The sequence below is a fragment of the Microcebus murinus genome, chromosome 13, assembly GCF_040939455.1.
Source record: "Microcebus murinus isolate Inina chromosome 13, M.murinus_Inina_mat1.0, whole genome shotgun sequence".
NCBI classification, from domain to species: Eukaryota; Metazoa; Chordata; class Mammalia; order Primates; family Cheirogaleidae; genus Microcebus; species Microcebus murinus.
In genome coordinates this window covers 67477500-67500536 of record NC_134116.1, presented here as the reverse complement: position 1 = coordinate 67500536, position 23037 = coordinate 67477500, and the positions used below count along the sequence as shown (strand labels likewise).

The 23037-nt window shown below is 36.3% G+C and overlaps 1 protein-coding gene across 1 annotated transcript in view; it reads right to left on the bottom strand.

Annotated features, from left to right (window-relative positions):
- Positions 1 to 2570: 2570 nt before the first annotated feature.
- The window catches only part of PROSER1 (proline and serine rich 1), a 29344-nt gene continuing 8877 nt past the window's right edge, over positions 2571 to 23037 (bottom strand). The window contains exons 4-13 of the mRNA XM_012742683.2: positions 22828 to 22922; positions 21737 to 21830; positions 19721 to 19831; positions 17852 to 17935; positions 16474 to 16552; positions 15763 to 15858; positions 10711 to 10755; positions 6889 to 8674; positions 6235 to 6385; positions 2571 to 4266 (exon numbers count right to left, since the gene is read on the bottom strand). Coding sequence (XP_012598137.2) covers positions 4144 to 4266; positions 6235 to 6385; positions 6889 to 8674; positions 10711 to 10755; positions 15763 to 15858; positions 16474 to 16552; positions 17852 to 17935; positions 19721 to 19831; positions 21737 to 21830; positions 22828 to 22922 — 2664 coding nt within the window. The 3' untranslated portion in view covers positions 2571 to 4143. The remainder of the gene's footprint in view (positions 4267 to 6234; positions 6386 to 6888; positions 8675 to 10710; positions 10756 to 15762; positions 15859 to 16473; positions 16553 to 17851; positions 17936 to 19720; positions 19832 to 21736; positions 21831 to 22827; positions 22923 to 23037) is intronic.

Here is a 23037-nt window from a genome sequence, read left to right as displayed (position 1 = left end):
TTGCATTAGCAACCCAGCACAGTTATTCTAGCCTTGGCATCCTTAATTCCTACGTTGGCTTTTTCATCAGCTATAGTCAGTATTTTTCTGGAGCAGTAACACCAACACAATTATGTTTCCTCAGCATTATAGACTTGTTTTGGTATCAGATTTTCATCAGTGATGACCTTGGCAAACTCATCAATGAATTCCTTCACTGATGAGGGATCAGAAGATGCTTTACACCAAAAATCTTTCAAATTTAATGTCATGTCTTTTCTTAAATTCCTGCAACCAGTCTGGAGTATTCACAGTTCCCTTTAATATTTAGTTCATCGTGATAGAGCTTTGCTTGTTTCATGATCAGAAAACTATTACATGGTGTGTGTTCACTCCAACACTGACAAATCTACTTTTCTACACTATGGAGATCTTCATTTTTAGACTTATTCAGTATTTTTCTATTTTTCATTAACTTCATCACTGTCAGCCTAGAACTTCAAGATTGTATCCTTCTGTTTCTTCAGGTCACACATGCTGATCATCTGAACACCATACTCTTTTGTAAGGCATCCCACACTTACACTGCTGTTCAGTTTCTCCAAATTCCATGCTACAGATAAACAAATGCTTCCTTTTTTCTTATCATTGTTACTAATAGGGGTATCTGCAGGTCTTTTTGACATTTTCAACAATATGTTTCCAGTACAGAGCAGAAAGTATGCAAAAAACCCACAAAAAACAAAAACAAAGTCCCTGTAATGCATCTAGGCATTGATCCTATGTGGGACACTGTGGAGAGCCTGCCTGTGGTGCGTCCAGCCTGCACATGCCATTTTACTACCCTCTGTGGGCTTGTTTGTGTAGATGAACGTGGAGATGCACGGAAAAGTTATAGTTGAAGGGGACTGGGAAGGTCTTTTTTTCCCTAGGGGATGCCGAATAAACTGCATCATGCGCCTGGGTTTTAACTGCAACCTGTCACATGAGATTAAGTGTGGAATTTTCCACTTGTGGTGTCACGTTTGTGCTCAAAATGTTTCACATTTTGGAGCATTTTGGATTTTGGACTTTTGGATTAGGGATGCTCAACCTGTATATAAATACATAGTGTACACAAACACACACACACTTTATACATTATATTTATATTTAGCATCCTAAGGCCTCATTTGAATACAAGGACCTTGGGGACACTTTACTTCTGATTACCCTTCCTATTTTACTTGCTAATGTTCTTCAATGTTTAATCTTGTAACTGACTATATTAGACATCATTTACCAATAAGTTGTCTCACCTTTAAAAACAACAAAGCCTCATTAGATTTGGAATGAAATCTTTGCTAAAATTCTGATACCAACCATATTTTATAAATACAGACTAAACTCATCTGGCAAATCAAATGGTGAGGCTTAACATTAAGATTAGTCAATTAAATGTATTAACAGCTTTTGCAAAACTACAGGCCTTCACATAAAAGGAACAGAGAGCACAATCCTCACAATCTTCATTTTTGGGTTTCTGCAGTAACTATTCAGAATTATTATTTACTTCCTCTAATTATTTACTTCCTCTAATCCAATCTCCATGCTACAGCCTAAGTGATTTTTCTAAAGCATACTCTAATATAATACATTTCCAAACTGTTAATCACAGAACAAATTCCCAATTCCTTGGCATGGTTTAAAGGTCTTTCAAGATCAGGCCCCTCTCTTGCTATCTGGCTTTATGCAAACTACATACTATGCTCCTTCCAGCTATATGATTATATTACTATGCTATTCTGTCACACTTTGTGCCTTTATAAATGATGCTAACTCTTAACCTTTAACACTTCAATGACACCGAGAATCTTCCTGGACACTGGCAGGTAGTAAGTTATTTCTCCCTCCCTGCCACTAATGTGTGTTCTTAGCACTTGGTTGCAGAATTCGTTTAAGTGCTTGGTTCAGATTTACCACTTACTTATTGCGTGTGACCTACACATCTTGGCTTCTTTGTCTAGTGAATTGGGTTACTAGTACTTATCTCAGAAGGTTGTGAAACAGATATATGAAACCTGCCCCAGGAATTAGTCCAAAGGTTCAAAAAATATTCTTTTCACTTTTATACAAAACTTTCAGTTCCCAATATGTGCAAGATGTCAGGGATACATAAAAGACGAACAAACCATAGTTCCTCTGCTCAAGGGGCTCACAGAACAGCAGAAATATATCTTGCACTAGCATCACACTGTATAAAGATTACTCACTCAATATTTTCTGAACGAATGGTCAACATATGTAAAAGATACAATATAATTTTAGAAAGTTTTATGAGCATAGACTTAAAAAGAACAAATGACAACTTCCAGAAACTGGTATCGGATTATAGGTTACATTCTGTGTTCAAAGATAATTAAAAACATAAATCAGCCTGTTCAAGTGTTGGTTATGACTTTTGCATAAGATATTATTTAAAGGAATGAGCAGTCAGTAGTATAAATTGAGTTTCAACTAAATTCAGACAAAAATGCTCAATATATTAACTCTAGCACATACAAAAAATTAAGATGTCTACCCAAGAATATAATAAAACACTTATAAAATAATTGTCATAGCCATAAAGTTTATTTAAAAAATTGTTAAAAACTAACCATACAGGAATATTTATTAATAATATACTTAAAAAGTTTGTTCCCTATTTTGAAGGAAAATACATTAGCAACATCTTCCAGACACCATTTTTATAAAAGTAAAACTTCTAGATGCTGAAATGTACTACAGCAGATTCTATAGTTTACACTTTTAATCACAGGATTGGAATTCATTGTCCTTACTCCCCTACCCCCCCAAGTGTGGCAGTTATTATTCTTATATTAATAACATTCAATCATATTATACTACCACAGATCCTTAAATACAGTAAACACTGCATGTTTACTAACAGAGTGAGACTTCTCTATTTATTGTCACATAATTACTTCAGATAAGCATTTGACTTTAAGTACAAATAGAAATACTACATCCCATGATTGTAAACATTCACCAAGAGCTTCCAGAGTAGAATGAGTAATAGAGGTGGCCCGAGAGTCAGTCAAGTGTTCCTCATTCATTTGGATACTGCTGAGATTAGGAAAAATGTTTTGAAGGCAAATTATCACAAGCCTTACTTGTATTTCTGTAAGAAAGTAGTTCTGGATATATATTTTTAGTCGAAAACACCTGAAAGTCATTCTAAAGACTATATTAAGCACCATTTTCACTTACCTGAAATATACTGAGTTAAATTCAGCAGTATGCATGATTGTTAATATCAGAAATTAAAAATAACTGTGGGTCTCAAGCTCCCTTTTGTAGATACATATGCAATACTGCTAGTAGGAACCAGTCATGCATACCAAGGGCAGTAACTCCCCCAGGGCCACATGCAACCCCTAAGTCTGAGGCACAGCTATTACTTCTGTCAATGGATGCTATACAAGCAGATTTAAGGCTGTATTCGGCTATAAAGAGTTCAATTTACTCTTTAATATTCTTTCTACATAGATCACATACATGATTCAAAATTTTGTAGGATAGGAGATGAAAAGTCCCCAAATGCTTTTCAAATACTATTCTCCATACAATTTATTGTCAGCATATTTACATGGGGGAGTGTTCAGACTTAAAACCAATTAACCACTTCAGTACCAGCGTCGACTATAGTCGTCAGCCACAGATGAATGAGCACGTCAACTTTAGCCGACAGCCAAAAGCTTCTGCTTTTATCTCTGTAGTTGCAGTGTATACGTTCAGCTAATAAGTTACTATGAATCTGTGACCTTTTAACAAGTCCTTAGTAGGAGTTATTATCCTAAAGCTGCCTGTAAAATAAAACAAGCTTTCAGTGCTTTAAAGCTTTCCTCATCACACAAGAGCAAAACGGATTCGTCAATGCACAGCACAAACTATCTTGCAGACTATGAGTGCCGGCCGGGGGCAAGGTTTGGTGGCCGGTGAGCGCGGTACCAAAGTGGTTAAAAAAATGCAATCATGATTTTCAAACTCTTGTCACAATGTCCCCAGGATTATCTTTACTCTCATTTTCTGACTTTTGGCCAACTTCACATTTGTCAGATTGTTCACTGGAGTCCTTAGGCAATTCTGATGTTGCTGTGAAGGAGACTAGAGGTTAAAATATAATCACTGCCATCCGCTTTGGGACAGGCCTGGTTGCAAAGAAAATGGTGTTCCTGGTGCTGAAGGATAACTAGGAAACCCATCAGGCTGAGCTGGATAGCTTTCCAGGGCTGAAGCTGAATGGACCTGATAGAGAAAAGAACACGTAGTTTAGCAAAGCGCCAAGTTCAGTCAAGTCTGCATTTGCTTGTGCCTATGCCACACTCTAGATATTCAGAACAGGAAAGAAAGAAAAAACTTTGGGGCTAAAGTGTGCTCAGTCTCCTAAAAGTTTTAAGAAATGTTCAAACACCTTCAGGTGAAGGAGAGGCATAGAAATGTCATTAAGATATTAAGAATATTATTATTATATAATAATAATTTTATATAATTATATAATTTTATATAATAATATTATATAATAATATTAAGAATATTATTCTTTCAAAGAAAAGTAGGTTTTTCTGAAGATGATTTGCTTTAATGGTCTATTATTTCAGATAGCTTATAGAAGACAAGTTATTAAAGGTTTGTGCAAAAGTAATTGTGGTTTCGAACTGAATTTTAAATCATTATAACTAGGCTCAGACATATCTTTATTAATCAAAATAGGAATCATTACAATCAACATATTTCTGCCAATGAGAAATAAGTTTATTTATTCCTATAGTGTAAACATTTGTGCTTCGGGGTTTGAGAAACTCTTGGAAGGCATTTTCTGCATCCTGTTGGTTATGGAAGCATTTTCCCTGCAAAAAGTTGTCAAGATGCTTGAAGAAGTGGTAGTCGGTTGGCAAAAGGTCAGGTGAATATGGTGGATGAGGCAAAACTTCGTAGCTCATTTCATTCGACTTTTGAAGCATTGGTTGTGTGACCTGTGGTCGGCTCTGCTGTGGAGAAGACTTGGGCCCTTTCTGGTGACCAGTGCTGGCTACAGCCATTGAAGTTTCCGGTGCATTTCATTGATTTATTTGTTGAGCACACTTCTCAGATGTAATGGTTTCCCTGGGATTCAGAAAGCTGTAGTGGATCAGACCAGCAGCAAACCACCAAACAGTGACCATGATCTTTCTTTTTGTGCAAGTTTGGCTTTGGAACGTGCTTTGGAGCTTCTTTTCAGTCCAACCACTGAGCTGGTCATCGCTGGTTGTTGTATGAAATCCACTTTTCGTTGCACGTCACAATCTGATCAAGATGTGGTTCACTGTTCTTGCATAAAATAAGAGAAGGCAACACTTCAAAACGATGATTTTTTTTATTTTCAGTCAATTCCTGAGGCATCAAGCTTTTTCATCTTTCCACTTAGCTTCAAATGCCTAATGACCATAGAATGGTCAACATTGAGTTCTTCAGCAACTTCTCATGTGGTTGTTAAGATGATCAGCTTCGATGACTGCTCTCAGTTGGTCATTGTCAACTTCCAATGGCCGGCCACTGTACTCATCTTTAAGGCTCTCATCTCCTTTGCAAAACTTCTTGAACCACCACTGCACTAGACGTTCCTTAGCAGTTCCTGGGGCAAATGCATTGTTGATGTTCTGAGTTGTCTCCACTGCTTTATGACCCATTTTGAACTTGAATAAGAAAATCACTCGAATTTGCTTTTTGTCTAAAATCATTTCCATAGTCTAAAATAAATATAAGATAAACAGCAAGTAATAAGTCATCAGCAAAAAAAAAAATAAAGCAAGAAATGTGCATTAAAATGATGGTATAACATAACATTTATATAAGAATGTATTCCAGTATCAAACAGCAAATCTCAACAATGCTAAAACCGCATTACTTTTGCACCAACCTAATAAAATTTAAATGTCACAAACAAAGATTCTTAAATTCTATTAAGTAAAATCTCCAAACTAATTTTTAAAATCTATAAGCAGGAAAAACAATTCACACAGATGACTACATCTTATCACCTTTGTTACTCTTCTGAAAGAAGACAAACATAATTTGCAAATTTTAGGAGAATTATTAATCATCAACCTCCACACACTCTGCTAACAGCCATTTTTTGCCAATGTAGGGATGTGACAATGGATATAGCAATGTTAACAGTATGGAAGTTGGTTATATATGTTACCATTTTATTTCTGCCAGACACTGTCTACTTGCCTGCTGTAACAGTGCTGACTGTGTAGCTGCGTTATGCTGTAACTCTTGCAAGGATGACTGTGAAGCGTTCTGGGAAAACCCAGGGATAGCTGGGAGGGACAAAAGACCTGGAAAAACAGAACTGCCTGCAGCTTGAAGTCCAGATGATAACCTAAAACAATTGACAGAAAAACAGGTCAAACTGCAGATAAGACATAAAAGTTACTGCTTCTGTATATGTCAAGCACTATCTTATGATGTTGAAAACAAACAAACAAAACAAAATTAGGATTTATTTGTCTGTTGGAAAGAACCATAAAAGTCAGCCATTCACTGATGTACAACTTTTTATTATAAAATACATTATGCCTAATTCAATAATTTTATGTGTTATTTAATACTTTCTGCTATTTTATAAGCAATGAAAACTACAAAATACAAATCCAAAAATTATGTCCATAGGCATAGTTTATTTATTTATCTTAACATGGTTCAAGAGCCATAATACATTTTTGGAGCACTGAAGTTTCAGCCCAGAAAAACATCATTTGGCACCACCAAACAATTAAGATTTTGACTTTTGCTTGGATTTTTGCATAGTCTTATTAAAATAAGACTATGAACTACAAGTTAGGTGAAGAATAATTTTATCCTATTTCTAAACTATTCACTTACCCAGCTTGTGCAACGAGAGCAGAGTTGAAATTGGAACTGAATGCTGAGGCGAATCCTGGGAGGACAGGGGCCGGGGATGGGGCTGTGGCAGCCACAGGTAGTGGTGTGACGGCTGCGACCGTAGTGGGCGCCTGCAGCCCCGGGAACGAAGGGAGAGCAGGGGTAACGCTTGGGGTATTGGAGACAGAAAAGCCAGGGTAGGAGGGATTTGAAGACGGCAGAGGGCCTTGGGTAACTGAGAAAAGTGAGGGGACGGCAGTAGACAAATTGAGGGGGAAGGGTGCTGCCGAGACTGGTGCTGAGGCAGAGAGCCCTGAGAGAACGGCTGCCGTAGAGCTGGGGTGGGAGACAGATGTGGAGGTGGCAGAGGCTGACGAAGTGGCTATTAATGACCCTGGAAGAGATACTGGCGGATTAAGAGATGGGTTGCCAGCCAAAGGAAAATTATTGGTCAAAGAAGTAAAAGGAGGAAGAGCAGTGAATACTTGAGGAATAGGCGTGGAGGAAGCGTGTGGTGGGAGGGAAATAGAGGAAAGGGGATTTGAACCATTTAAGGGAGCACTCAAACTGGAGAGACCTGACAACGCAGGATTAAGGCAAGTAGATAAACTGATGGGCACCGACGTTGAAGTATATGCACAACCCAATGTCCCCGGCAAACCTAAACTTCCATGGGAGGGATTCACGGAATGAGATGGGCCTTTGAAGGCCGAGGGGGTAGGACTCGTGGGCTCAGTTTTGATCATAACAGGAAGAGTCGTTACAGCAGGGGTAGCTGACATATGCAGGTCTGAGGGACCTGGGTGGGAGCCATGCAAAAGGACAGCCGAGGAGCCACAGCTCACTGGCACTGACGTTGACGATGACGTAGGCGTGGCTAAAGGAGACTGCACGGGCAGGGTAGGGGGTGTGGAAGTGGAGTTAGTCGCAGGAGATGGAAGGCCTGGGAACACCGCCAAGCCTGGAGTGGAAGAGCTCTGTGGGGCGGGAATGGCCGATGGGGCATAGCACTTGTTAGGGGCTGATGCAGGAGAATCAGAGTTTTGATTAGTTAGAGAAGATAATGAAGCCAACCCACTAGTAACAGCAGAGGATAAAGCAGAGGAGTTGATTAAATTGGTGTCGTTCGATGTCAGAAAGCCTTTTAAAGCAGACAAGAGAGGACTGTTTACACCAAGTGGACCAGCAACACTGGGAGCAGAACCACTGGCAATTACTGAAGGAGTCGGATTGGCTACGCTTTGGGATGTTGGTGGCAAGGGCAAAGGAAGACCTGCAAAACCTGATGATAATGAAGCAGAATTTTGGTTGTTGGTGGAAGCAGCAGTAGAGGTGGTGGGAAAGGGGAGGCTGGTGAAAGGCGCAGAAGTAGAAGCAAATGTTTCACTAGAAGTAAGAGTGGCCCGAGGCGCAGATGTGGCCTGAGGGCCTGGGGTAGGAGTAGTAGGAGGACCTGGCAGTGGCACTAGGCCAGAAAAAATAGAAGGAACAAGAGCGGATGTTGTACTGTGGGTGGAAGTGACAGGTGCAGCAGGCAACAAAGGGGTTCTGATAACTGTTGGGTTTGGCGTTGATGGCTGAGGTGTATGAACGGCTGAGGAGACCTGCCCTGGGAACACAGGAAGGACAGTATGTGGCAGGTTAATTCCAGAAATGGTGGCAGCTGCTGATGCTGACGGGTGATTGACTGACTTGACCGGGGATGCAGTAGGGACAGGAGTTGCAGCAGGTGTAGAAGGATTAGAACCATGAGGAGAAAAGAGTTGACTTGCAGGGGTGGAAAATGCTGTGGGAGGGGGAAAAAGGCAAGAATGTATCATCATGCTGAAATGTCAAATTTTAGCTCAAAAGAAATGCATAACCATTTTTGTATTATTTAACAAATAGAGAAAATCAATGACATAGGCTTTAAAAAGAAAATCAATGACAGGTAGAATAGGCTCTTGTAATATCTAAAGTGCTAGATTCCATTAGCCTGATCTTCACTCTGGAGACTCAGTCAGAACCAGTTGTCTTCCAGACTCTGCTCAGAATAGGAACAGCCCTCCATTTCACAGTCAGGAAGCCTCGAGAAGCTCACAAACCCTCCTTTTATATTTTTCCACTTTTTCAAAATTCAAAGAATTTATTTTAATTGTGATTAGTGTTGGTGCACTGACTTTATCTCTCTTTTAAACAGCTTATCTAGAGGAATAATCATAAGTCCATCCCTCTCTTAAGAGTTTTGGGACATGGCTTCCCTCTCAGGGGCATACAAGGCCTCCCAGAAGTCACGCCCATTTCTCTAGTAATCTTTGTTGCCACTCTGAATTGAATTTAGTATTTTAGATTATTAATCTGCATAGTTTTTCTCCATATACATTTGCTCATATTGACCACTATACTACATTAATCTCCAACCTTTATCTGGTTTGTCCTGGGAGCTCCTGTAGGAGCAAAACCTGTGTCTAATTCATCTTTAGAGTCCCATGACCTTGCACAGCACCTGTGTGGTAAAGTGTTTGCCATGCTGGATATATCATGCTTACCTCAAACTACAGTTCCCAAACCCATTCAAGGACTATTCTCAATAACATTTCTAAAGTTTGTTACAATATTTTTATTCTGATAAACCCCACAAATAATTAATATTAGCATTTTGGGGGATGATTTGTGTTCCACCCCGAATAAATTCAATGATTATGTCTGTCTGTGATAATCTTCTTGGTGTCAAATGGAAAGCTTGACTTAAGTAGCTAATGTCATAATGACAACTATCATCTGATCCTGTACTCACATCAAATTCTGTTTCAGCTGTAAACAAAGAATGTTACTTTTTCAGTGATAATCAACTGAAAGATATTTTCATGGACTAAGACATTTTTAAATCTATACATAATTAAGACTTTTGACATAGGAAGCTGACATGGTCAATGAAGCACCTCACCTAGGGGAAAAATAAGTGCTATGGTGCTGCTGCCATCTGGAGGCAGTACATAGGCCATAGTTCATCTTCATTGTTCAATTCCATTTTCTGCTTTGATGCTCGTTATTCTTTTCTACTCTAAGTTATGCTTAATAATACTTATTGAAATAATTAAATATAAAAGTAAAATCTGATATACAGTTTGTCAGAAAGGGTTTTTTTTTTTTTTTTTTTTTTTTTTTTTGAGACAGAGTCTCGCTTTTGTTGCCCAGGCTAGAGTGAGTGCCGTGGCGTCAGCCTAGCTCACAGCAACCTCAAACTCCTGGGCTCGAGTGATCCTTCTGCCTCAGCCTCCCGGGTAGCTGGGACTACAGGCATGCGCCACCATGCCCGGCTAATTTTTTTTTTTATATATATATCAGTTGGCCAATTAATTTCTTTCTATTTATAGTAGAGACGGGGTCTCGCTCTTGCTCAGGCTGGTTTTGAACTCCTGACCTTGAGCAATCCGCCCGCCTCGGCCTCCCAAGAGCTAGGATTACAGGCGTGAGCCACAGCGCCCGGCCCAGAAAGGGTTTTTATCACTCTATGTGCTTATATCAAAAAAGAAATGAGGATTCCAATATCACAGAACATAAAATGAATATAGATACAATGTCACATAGCACTTACATTACATTGCAAGTTTTACAAATAGGATACAAAGTCCTAAGATTAATTTTAAATTTAATAAGTGCATTTTATGTTGTATCTATAAAATGTACCAATATTAAGCCACCTTTAACCAGTATTAATCACATTCTTTAGCTAGGCACTTTTCCTAAAACATAAAAAATTCTAAATACATTCAACTCATATCGTTCTCAGTGAATAAAAGAGTAGAAAAAAGCTATCTCTGGATCAAATTTGGTTCTTACTTTGACTCGGTGCAGGTTTTGACTGACTGGACAGGTCTTCATTCTCTACATAAAAATAAATAAAAGTTCACTTTAAGCTTTAATCAAATTATTCATCACAACAATAAACATAGATTGGGGTAAAAAAGAACAACCTAGTATATAAATATATATGTATACTGTGTTAGGAAATACAATGCACATACACGAAAAAAGAAAGGAAATGAAGATAGTAGTAACTATATGAGGATTGAGAGGATTATGAGCAAAAGCTCTATCCTGCCCCCCAACCTTAGCTTGTCACGTTTTAAATACACATTGTTATTTTATAGATACACTGTATTTAAGAACACTTTCTGGAAAGATGCCATCTGCCTGCCATCCAGGAGAAAGTGCAGCAGGCAGCTAGAGTGCAGAAAAGACAACCCACTGTCACTGGCTGAGCTAACAGACTGCCCAGACACGGGAAGACGGGGAAGCGGGAGGTGGCTGCTAAGTGAATGAGCACAGAATCCACCAACAGCCAAGTACACTTCCCAAGCCAACAGAAAGAAACCACCCTGCCCACTAGCTGTATTCGGCTCTGGGGAAGGCCCCATGCCAGCAGCTGTCAGAGAACTAGCCTAGCTGAGGCTGATTTGGTATCTGCGAGACTGACAACCTAAAGCACGTGCCTCCCATCCTCATGGGAAAGGACATGTCCAAACAGCTCACCTGCCAAGGATACAAAGGGGAAACAATTACTCTCCCATGGCTTGATAATAATTGCCCAAGGAACCAACACCGTGACAGGCATAAGGTACAAAGGGAACCCACAAGCCCTGGCAAAAGTGAGCAAAGAAAAATCACAGCTTGTTTAAGGGATTTACTAGCTTAACCAAAGTAACAAAAAATAACTACTGAAACAATGGAGATTGAAGTAACAAAAGAAAAAGAACTTTTAAAACCTGTAATACAAATTAAGAACATGCACGCATACACATAATACTTTGAGGAAATAAGCAGAGAAGGTAAAGACTTTTAGATATAAAAATCTGATTCCAAATTAATAAATGCAAGGAATGGTGAAGATTAGAAATAACATTACTGAAAACAAAACTCGTTAGCTGAAAACAAGAAAAAAAAATCCTGCTTAGAATGCCAAAATACCAAAAAAAAAAGAGTCATAAGTAAATAGGTAAAGAAGGCAAATATAGAAAATCTAATAAATACAAGAGTACCAGAAAAAGGAGAGGAAGAGGAAGAAGAAGAAGAAACAGCAAACAGATGAAAATGCAATGATTAAAATAAAAACAAAGTTTTCCTAAACTTCAAATACTTGAGTTTTTACATTCAAAGTCCTGACATAGTGCTAGAAAAGATTAATGACAAGACACACACCTAGACATCTTGGTAAAATTCCTGAAATCCAAATATAAAAAATATTTTCTTTGTAAGCTTACAGAAAGAGACCAAGTTTCTAATAAAGAAATTAATGGCTGCCAAAATAGCTCAGTTGGGAGAGCATTAGACTGAAGAAAATAAAATTCACTGGAATTGGATTCCTCATCTACAACTCTACACATGTGTCTTTTATGAAGAAACTTCTTAAAGATATTTTCTATCACATGAAAATTAGAAAAAACATATCAGAATAGGGAATCAAAGAATAGAAGAAACAATACCAAGTCATGATTAGAGGCAATCTTAAAGAAAAATTAAATATTAGAAGCAAAAATGTATAGTATTCCAACAAAACACAGAAATTGATAAAAAAGAGTATAAGGAAGTACAATGATATGTAGGTTGTTTTTTTTTTTAGTTTTTGTATACTGGCAACCATTAAAACTATGAAGGTAATCCCTAGTAATGTCAAAGATAACATTTTTAAGTTTGGGAGGGTGCAAGGAGAGAAGAGTTGTTAAAAAAACAAAACAGCAATTTGATCCAACTTAGTAAAGGTAAGGAAACAAAAAACTGAAATAAAAGAATAATAATGAATATAAAAATAAAATGGAAAAACTAAGAATAAATGTGTAATATTTATGATTATCAGAAATTCCAATTAAAAGTGTCCCCAAAGGGTATAAAAACAGAAATTCAGCTACATATATAATTTACAAACCAAACTAATCTACCAAATAAACAAAACCTTGTGGAGGAAAAGTTGAAAATAAAGGTAAAGCAAAATATTTTTGTACACTAAAAAGAAAAAGGGCAACATTATTACTCAATAAAGCCTAGGGGAAAAAAGAAATATATAGTAAGAATATAACTCAGTTAATATTATTTTATAACTAGAAAACTCGACAGACTTAAAAAAAACTTAGAATAGGTAATTGGTAATGAGCACCTAGAAATGAAGCATTTCATTTATAATTATAATAAAAATTACCTCTAAATTCTGTAGAGACAAACTTAAGGCATAGAAGCTATAAGTAAAAAACTATAACATCTTCTTGAAAGGGATAAAATAAGCTATGGGGAATAAAACACTGCCAACTAGACATGATATAAAGACATACACATGAATGATTGGCACGATGATATCCTGAAAATGCCAATTGTCAATTCTCCCCAAATTACTATATAACTCTCTCTACAAATACATATATAAATTCAACTGTGTTTTTTTTTAATTACATAACATAACCTTAAGGTTCATATAAAAGAATAAATTCATAAAAATAGGTAAGAAAAATATAAAAATATATGAAGGGGAGCTTGCCTTATCAAATATTAGAACACACTGTAAATCTGCTAATGAAATCAATATGATATAATCATAAAATAACTACCCTTGCACTGAATAAAGAACCCTAGAGTTATACCTGTGTGTGTACGAAAATTCAAAATAAGTGTATTTCAAATCAGTGGGGAAGAAAGACTAAAATTAAGATGAACCTCTATTTCACCATATACCAAAACAAATTCCAGATGGAGTAAGTATCTTATAAGACCTAAAATATCTGAACTACCCAGGGATAAGATGATCTCAACCAAGACTACTTGGTCCCAGCTTTTCTTTCATAGCCTATATTTGTCTATGCAAAAATGTAAAACTGTAAGGTCAAAAGGTACCATAAACAAGGGAGGAAATAAAATGATAAATTTTGGAAAAAATGTTTTGCAACCCTTATTAGAGTATTCAACAGAATTCACTCTTGGCTAGTTAAACAGAGAATTTATTTATGTTACTAAGGGCAGAAAAATAACTAAGTTCTATTACTACCCTATGTATATACAAAAATATGAATGGCAAATGGATTAAAAGCTAAACATTTAAAAAGAATCACTGTAAAAGTAATTGATTTTATATGGTATTTTTATACTGTTGGGGTGAAGGGTTTTCTAAGTAAGATACAAAACTCAGAAGAATCAAACAAACAACAACTAATCTAAATAAAAATTAAAATTTTATAAAAAACAAAAAGGTAAGCTAAACTGGTCTATCAAATTGGCAAATTTAAAAAAACCGATCATCTTCCATTTTGAAAGGGTATGAAGAAACTGCATGCTGATATACTCTCATGGATAGGTATAATCTGGTAAAGATTAACTGGGAGAATATAATAGTTTGGCAATATACGGAAAACGATTTATTCTTCTTATGCCATGTTCCCAAAAGACCTAAAGCAAAAGGTAGGCAAGTGCTGGGGAGTTTTAGCCCTTCTCATCGCTTTCTTACAAGCTCTTCCTCCCCATGGTAGGAGTAATTTGCCCAAATGGTGGCATTCATTAAGTCAATTATACTTCTCCATAGCTTGTCAAAGTTTATGACTCGAGAGAAATAGTTCTTTTTTCTACAACCTGTGTTCACATATGTGGCCCAAGGCCACTTGAGTGCAGCCTTTATATCATTCTAAAGTGAATGGGGAGACAACCGTGCCAACTGGCAATGGAACTTAGGCTACAGTGAGCTGGATCCCAGCTCCTTCCCCATTCTGCCAGGCACAGAAGCCAAATCCACCCCTTCACCCTTTCTAACCTGCATGTGATAAACCTCCTTTGGGCAGAGTATCCTTTGCTACCCCACTGTTAACCCCATACATATTCATCCATCAATTTCAGCTTCTCTCTCAACAGCTCCTTTGCTGAGTCAGACAGGCATCTGCCTTAGTGTCCAAAAATTCTCAATAAAGGAGGCAGAAAGTCCCTCAACTCTCTTCAATCTGACAGTTAACAAAGACCCTTGAAAAAAACTGATGCTCTGATCCCTTTTGGGTTGTGTGCAGATTTTACTATTTCCCAAGCTTGCTTGAAGAATCACCTGGAGATCCTTAAAAAACAAAGATACCAGGGCCCCACCTCTAATCCACTGAAGCAGAATCTCTATACAAATGGGGAACTGAGGATAGTTTGAAAAAGTGCCCCAAGCAGTTCCAAGTGACAGAGAAATTATGTCCTTGTTACTTTACCATTCCTCATATTACATTACCAGTCTGTTTTTACCTATTTCTTCTTCACCTTAATTCCATTAAATGGCAGCTGCATTACTAAGTCAACAATCTTTAGCAAGCAGCTCACATTTATTTTAGGGGTTTGGATGCCCCTCCTGTGAGTTTCCATAGCACCTGTACTCTGTCATAGCACTGATCATCTTATCTCTCAGAATCTAGGATGCCATTTGCTGTAAACCACATTCCAATTTCAAAGAAATTAAACTATAAAAAATGTGCAATTCAGAACCAATGAAGTAGAATATATTGAAATCGTCTTCTCTTTCCTTATCTGTATTTTTCACTAGACTGTAAACTCTTTACAAACAGGACTGTCTGTTCACCTTTGTATCCTCAGCATATAGCACATGGTAAGATAATCTGACATCAGTTGAACATGTTACTAAGTAGTACTATTTAATTGTTATCCTGTATTTCAAATGTGGAAACGGAAGTCCATGAATATTATGAAAACTGCCCAGTGTTGCTAAGGATTCCTGCCCAGATCCATCAGGCTCTCGAGTTTGTGCTCCTTTTATTAGGATATATCAGGTGAAACAACTGTCCCCTCCAAGTGCACAACTGTCCTCTCCAAGTGCAAATTGTGCATGAATGAATTACTTACTTTTAGTACCCTGTAATAACATGACTTTACCTGGTCCTGTGGGATTAGGAGTATATGGAGGTGGAGGGGGCACGCCTGGAGCTATGACATTGGCTAACGGTACCAGACCTGCATTGTTATAAGCACCTAAAATAAAAATATAATAGAAAAAGGATATAATTTAATATCGTTCTGTGACCAGTAGTTTAAACTGTATTAATGCAGCTATTCCATTTATTTTTAAAACTGTTAAATAATACAGTTACATCTTACATGGAGGTTTGGGTCAGGACTAAATGAAAACTAAGACCAAACAAGACAACTAGAGATTACCATTTCCCATTGTGTGCTCATTCCAGGCATTAGCTCACTGAATGGCAGACAGAACCTGCCATACTTAAATTATTTGTCTTTTCTGTCAAACACATATACTTGACCTTTTTTAGTTAAATGCAATTAATAATGCTTCTGAACACCAACTACCATAAAAAAATGCTAGATAATTTACCAAAGTGAAAAGTCATAAAGAATGATTTAAAAAGCCTGTAATTAATTTATCATAAGGAAAACATCCTAAATAAACTTTGCCTGATACTGTATTATAGACCAGGATTCTAGTAGCTATCTATGGGCATAATTAAACATACCGTACAATTTTATAAGTGCTACAGATTTCCTAAGAACACAGATTAGCACTTACTTTCAATTTAATACATAAACAACAAAAAACAAAAACAAGTAAAAAATAAGAGAACTCCTTACTTGGTGCAATAGTTGCATGTGGTCGGCATGGAGGTATTGGGTAAGGAACAGGTTTATGTGGATTGTATGTTGAAGGAGGCTAGAGGAGCAAGGAAAGTATAGCAGTTATTAAGAAAACCAACCAAGCTCCTGACAAAATAAAACCTGTCTTTGAAAATAGTCAGTCCTAATACACCCAAGAATATCAAATGCTACTGGACTACATAGTACAAATGAGGGAAATTTTTGGTTCCTATTAAATTCCAAAAGTAGATCTTGCCAAAGAAGGCCACAGAGGTGTTTATTTTTTAATTTATCTCAAATAAAGGGTCAGATCTTATCTTACACAATAGCAAACTCCTCTTGGACCCAGCCTAGGCTAATCCAAGAATTGCTTTCTCCTCTTACGTAACTAATAGAAGAAATCTGCTAGGTTTTATAATCTCGATTATATAAGAACCCCCCAATGGCAACATCCTCTGAAACTCATTAGGAATTCATCCTATCATTCCTACCTTCTTTTGGAAGAAAAGAACCACTGTTTGTTTTAGGCATTCAGCATTCTGACAACTCTAGTAGAATGCAGAATAGAATTAGGAATTCAGTATTTTAGTTGTTTTGCCTTTGAAATCCAAAAATCCACAAATGCTTTATTTTACAGTTGATGGAACTTACATGTAAGTAACAAAAAGCATTCAAAGAATTGGTCTTTAGAAAACTGGAAGTATCTGAAGCTAAGCCATATATTATACTTTTACCTTGGGGCAGGAGAGGAGACGTACTGGTGGCAAAAGACCCAGATTCTTTCCAGCTTTCATAACTGTGGTCCTATGTGAAGCACTAGGCTTGTGCAAGGATTATGATCTGCGACTACTCTGCCATAAACCACTGCCACTGGAGAACCTGTCATGTGGATGGGCAGGGTCTGCCTGGTGACTATGTGTAGATCTCTAGTACTTCAATTGCAAGTATTCTTCAACCCACAGGGTTGTCTTCTCCTATCTAGTTTATATTCCAATCATTCTAATCATTCCCTTGTAAATACTCTCAACTTCCTGGCTCCAGCGTGGTTTTACAAATACTAACTTTGCCAAACCACAAGCTTAATTAAAGCAAACTCTCTACATGTCAACCTCCAATTGAACAGCTGAATATGTGTAGAGCAAAAATAGCAATCTGACTGGTCTTACTTATAACCAAATGCTTAACCTCAAAAGAGCCCTCCATACTGTTAAATAAGTATACTATTTTTCCCTAGAGCATTCACTCTCCCCTGCTCTCCTAGAATTTCTAGCATACTTTAAACTTTGCAACACAAAAACAAAATGTATGCTTTGAATAGACAGAATACTTCAAGTAGGAGTTAAGGCTTGTTCCATCATTTGTTTTCTAAACATACTGGTTTGGATGGTCCCAGAATTCGCGCAGCTATTCCTTTGCCTTCATTGGTACATTCTTCACCATCTTTTTTCAAAGGTGTTCCCTATTATTTTTTTCAAAAGAAAAAAAAAATAGAAAGGTAATTGAGACTTGGAAAAAGAAAAAAAAAAAAAAACAAACTCAAACCAACAACAACAACCAATCTTACTATATTACACCGAAGAAAAGGACTTGATAGAATTGAAAAGACTTGGATTCCAGAATCAATTCTGCCCTGGCTGGCTGCATGACTCTGATTAGGCTCTCAATCCTCCTGTGTAATGTAACCCTCATAATACATTCAAAGGTACTCAGAAGCAAACATGCAATATACAGAGATGACAGAAAGGGAAGATAAAGTATCCACAGGGGATTGGTTCCAGGATACCAAACTCCACAGATACTCAAGTCTCTTACATAGAATGGCATAGTATTTGCATATTTGTAACCTATGCACATCCTCTCATATACTTTAAGGTATTGCTAGATTACTTATAATACCTATTAATAGCACAATGTAAGTCAAATGTAGATATTATATTGTTAATATGTTTTATTTGTATTCTTTATTATCGTATTGTTATTTTTTAGTTTTTTTCCAAATAATGTATGTTCTAATTTTTTTCTCCTTCATAAAAAGCAGCAACCAGAAACGGACTTCCAATGCATGGTATGGATAATGCTCAAAGAATAAAAAAAGAGCACCTGTATTACAGTTGAAAATAGATGAGAAAAAATGTTCTCTATAAATAGTAAGTGTGATTGTTATATTGTCAAGAGTAAATGAGATCCCATTCAAGATTGCTATAATTAACAGATCAGAACAGGCTGACAGACTCTTACAGTGTGTCTCTCTAATAGTGTGTCCCTAAATGGTATACACTAGTATGGCAGCCAACTACCAAGATGGCCCTACTGATCCTCGCCTCCTATGTGCCCTCGTGCAGTTTCCTTCCAGAATGAAGAGAGTAGACCTGTGTTGCAAATAGGATACTGCAGATATGATGGCATTTGACTTCCAAGGCCAAGTCATAAGAGACACTGCAGCTTCCACCTGCCCTCCCTTGGATTACTTACTCTGGTGGAAGCCAGCTGTCATGTCATGAAGATATGCAAGCAGTATTATGGAAAAGTCCCCTGCCAACCCCCAACACTAACTTGCTAGTCATGTAAGTGAGCCACATTGAGAGCATATTCTTGAGCTCCAACCGAGCTTTCAGATGAATGTAACCTTATAAGATGACCTGAGCCAGAAGTACCTAGCTAAGCCACTCCCACACTCCATCTATAAAAACTATGTGAGATAATAAACATTTATTGTTTTAATCCACTAAGATCCGGGGTTATTTGTTAATAACAATAAAAATATACTTTGAAAAAGTTATTTCACAAAGTGGTTTGAGGAACACTGGATGATATAAAAAGTTTCTTTCTTATAGGACTTCTCAGGTCCTTTATTATGCAATATGATTCTCCAGGAAGGAAATACTGCATGCAGAGTTTCCCAAACATACTTAGCTAAGTGAAACAGGGAATATAATACTGACAATTTGAAAACTGCTCCTTTACTAAATGTAAATCAGTACTTCTAAAATACCTGGAAAAACAAAACAAAATCATCTTCTTTTCTGTTTGGCTTGTAATGCAGGTTTACACAAATACTTTAATGGAGTGTACACACGAATTTTCAATCAGTGGTAAAGCTATGCATTAAATTGCTGACATAATAAAATTCCTTTCCTTTGGAGAAGCATCATCAACTGGCATTTTCTTTAAATATCATTACCTTATGCTACATTTCATACTTAGCTATGAGAAGTTTCATACATAGCCATAAAAGTATGCTTACTGGGAATATTCCATTTATGCGACTAGGTTTTCCTTTGGGATATGGATTTCCTGGGATCGTTCCACAAGAAGATATCATAGCATGAGGAGCTTTGCAGCCCACCTTGAAAGCCTATAATAAAAAAAAGAAGAGGGTGGTAAAATAAACAAACAAACAAACAAACAAACAAACACTTAAAGTATTCTCAACATTGGGGAGCCCAGCCAAAAAAACATGGATTAAGGAATAGCATTACTTCATTCTGTTCATACATCATTCAGTAATTACAGTAATGTACATGACCAAAAGTATCAATAGTAAGTAAAATAACTTTATTTAAATGGAATTATTAAAGTGGTAACATAATGTTAATGTTGCAACTAACAGACTTTTATACAAAGATACCTTCACAACATATTTTGTAAATTGTGTGCATAAATGTCTATTTATTTTCTAACCTGTCCTATTTCACCAAATACCAAGAAATAACACAGTCCAAATCTATAAACACCAAGCTCATGTTACAGTAAAGGCAAGGAGGACACAGAGATGAAAGGGACATGGTTCCTCCTCTGAAGAAGTTTACGATTTAGTAGAGAAACACAAACAAATAACAAGACATTGGGTATCCACAGAGCTGTGTTGTTGAAAAGCAAGAGTTATTTTGATACTTAATCTTCAACATACTATTACATAATTATAAGATATAGTAAAGGAAGGAATTTTGGTCTAGGCTTTTTATTACTGCATCTCTAGCTTCTAAAATGATGTCTCTCATACTGAGTTGGTGCTCAATAAATAAATACTCATTAAATTAATAAAAAACACCATACTAGGCAATTATATCCCATTGGATCTATATTGTATTAAAGGAATACCCAGTTATATATGTAGGTATATATAAGTATGTTATGTTATATATTTTGTTATAGAGTTATATTGGTTTTATAAGTCCATTTACAACACATATAATTATATTAGCTATAGAATCTAGCCCCATAAAACACCTAAAAATAATCACCTTAATTTTTGGCTATTAATATTAACAGTATTTGGGTGAATGCCCTTATATATAATTTGTATATATTTCTACTATTTCTTTAGAATAAATTCCTAGAAGTAGAACTTTTGGGCCAAAAGGTATCAACATTTTAAAGGCTCTTCAAGTTTACCTTCTAGAAAAGTTGTATTAATCTACATTGCCCAGAGGGCCTACTCCACAAAACACTCAGGCTCAGAATATTTCTGAGAGAGAGGGCAACATGGTCAAAATGCTTTATAAAATGACAACAAAAAACTACAGCAGTAATATCCATGATGCCTTAAAGATTTTAGTCAAGAAAACCAATGAAGAAGTTACTGAAGTAAAGAAACATGGCTCAGATCTTGACTCTGCTACAACAATGTATGGTTAAAGCAAAGTTACCTACCCTCCCTAAGCTCAGAGGAGGTTTTGAGGATTAAATATTAAACACAAATGAGCTGCAAGGCCCTAGAAAAGCAATCTGCATCTCCTCAAGTAAGTTTCTAAATTTTATTAATTCAGCTTTTAGCCATCAGAACCCTAGGAAATAACTACCTTACATGATGAATCAAGTTTTCTAGACTTAGACCAGTACACTCATACTCTTATAAATTTTAAGCTAATAAACTGGAATTTTGTTTTAATATTCATTTCTTAGGAATTTATTTAAAATAAACCTGATAACAAAGCAAATTTGAAAAGTCAAGATTCTAAATAAAGTTAAAGACAAAAGCTTGGAGCATGGCAAAGGGACCAAGACTTAAATGCCCCATGAAGCTCAAGCTGAATGGTCAACTGGCTTCTTACCCTCAAGCCACCTCATCTCCCTCCAGTGTCCCCTTCAACCAGCTCTGTTTCTACTTTTGAGACTGCAGGGATATTCATTTTTAACCTATCATATAATAGCTCTCAGGTTATTCACCAAAGTTAACACAAGAGGAAGAAAGGGACTTTTTCATCAACCTTCAGAAAATACCCATATACCATGTACATAGCTATCTTGGGAAAACTACCTGTTCAAGTACTCTCTTGCATCGCTTCTTCTCAGACATATTTATCCTAAATAAATCTTCAATAGGACGAGAATTCTGCGCATCAACAATGTTTCTACAAAGAAAACACAAATTAGGTTTTCATTTAAAAACCCGGCATACATACAGAGGTCAGCAACCTTTATTTACCGCACAAATGTATCTGAATAAGCTTTTCCTGGGACATAGGGCTAAAAGTGCGATTAATTATTTACTTTGAGTTTAAATAATGTTTATGTAAAAGTGATAATTATAACTGAACTGAGATTTCTCTAACTGATTACTGGATTACAAAGTAATACTGTAAATAAAAATTACTGTTTTGAGGTTTTTCAAACTATGCCTTCTCTTCAACAATTGCTAGGAGAGCTACAGCAATAGAACCAAACCATGTGTTAAAGGAGTAAACATCATGGTGGATCTAAAAATAAAGTTTTACCGTATGCTTTATTTTGTCTTTTTATGGACTTAAAAGTATGTTCTATAAGTAAACAATAAATTATACACTGTTAAATTATGTAAAGGTTCCTTCCTTTTCTCTTTGAGCTTCACTCATTATGATCATCTATCAAATGCTGTGCTAGACGCTTTCACATATGTTATAGTATTTAAAGTTCATATACCCTACCTAACTAGGTGAGATCCTTATTTTTCCAATTAAGGAAAATAAGGCTCAGAAATAATAAGTACCTTGCCAAAAAAATGTATTGTGTTGATAAGTGGCAGATCTCTGTTTTAACTCTTAAATTCCTATCTTTACCAACATGCCTTTCAAGTTATTCAGAGTAGGAAGGCCAACTAAGTTGCAGAAATGCAGAAACAATCAAATTAAATAATTAATATCAATAAGCTCTATTATTTTATAAGTATTAACAATAGCCATGTGTGTAATAAGTACACTAGATATTTATTCACATGAAGAAATCAGAATTTATCATTATGCTTTCATACACTGTATTTTATTGGTTCTATTTACTCATAGAGTTCTGACACAATAACACACACTAGTAAGTTAAAATACATTTAAAAGGCTTCCAAATTTTTTTTAAATGAAGTAAACAAAAAATACTTACGAAGCTAACAATTCAAGAGCAACTAATTTATCTTTACTGAAGGTGAAACAGTTGAGTATATTGACCACTTCTGCTGGGTGAACTGCCACCATTTTCTGTTAATATAAAAAATAATTTTATAGTTAATGTGAGCTTTTCATGCCAGAGATTGCCCTTTTTCATAAGTATAATAAAAGGCTTTTAATATAAACATTTTAGGTAAAAAATTTT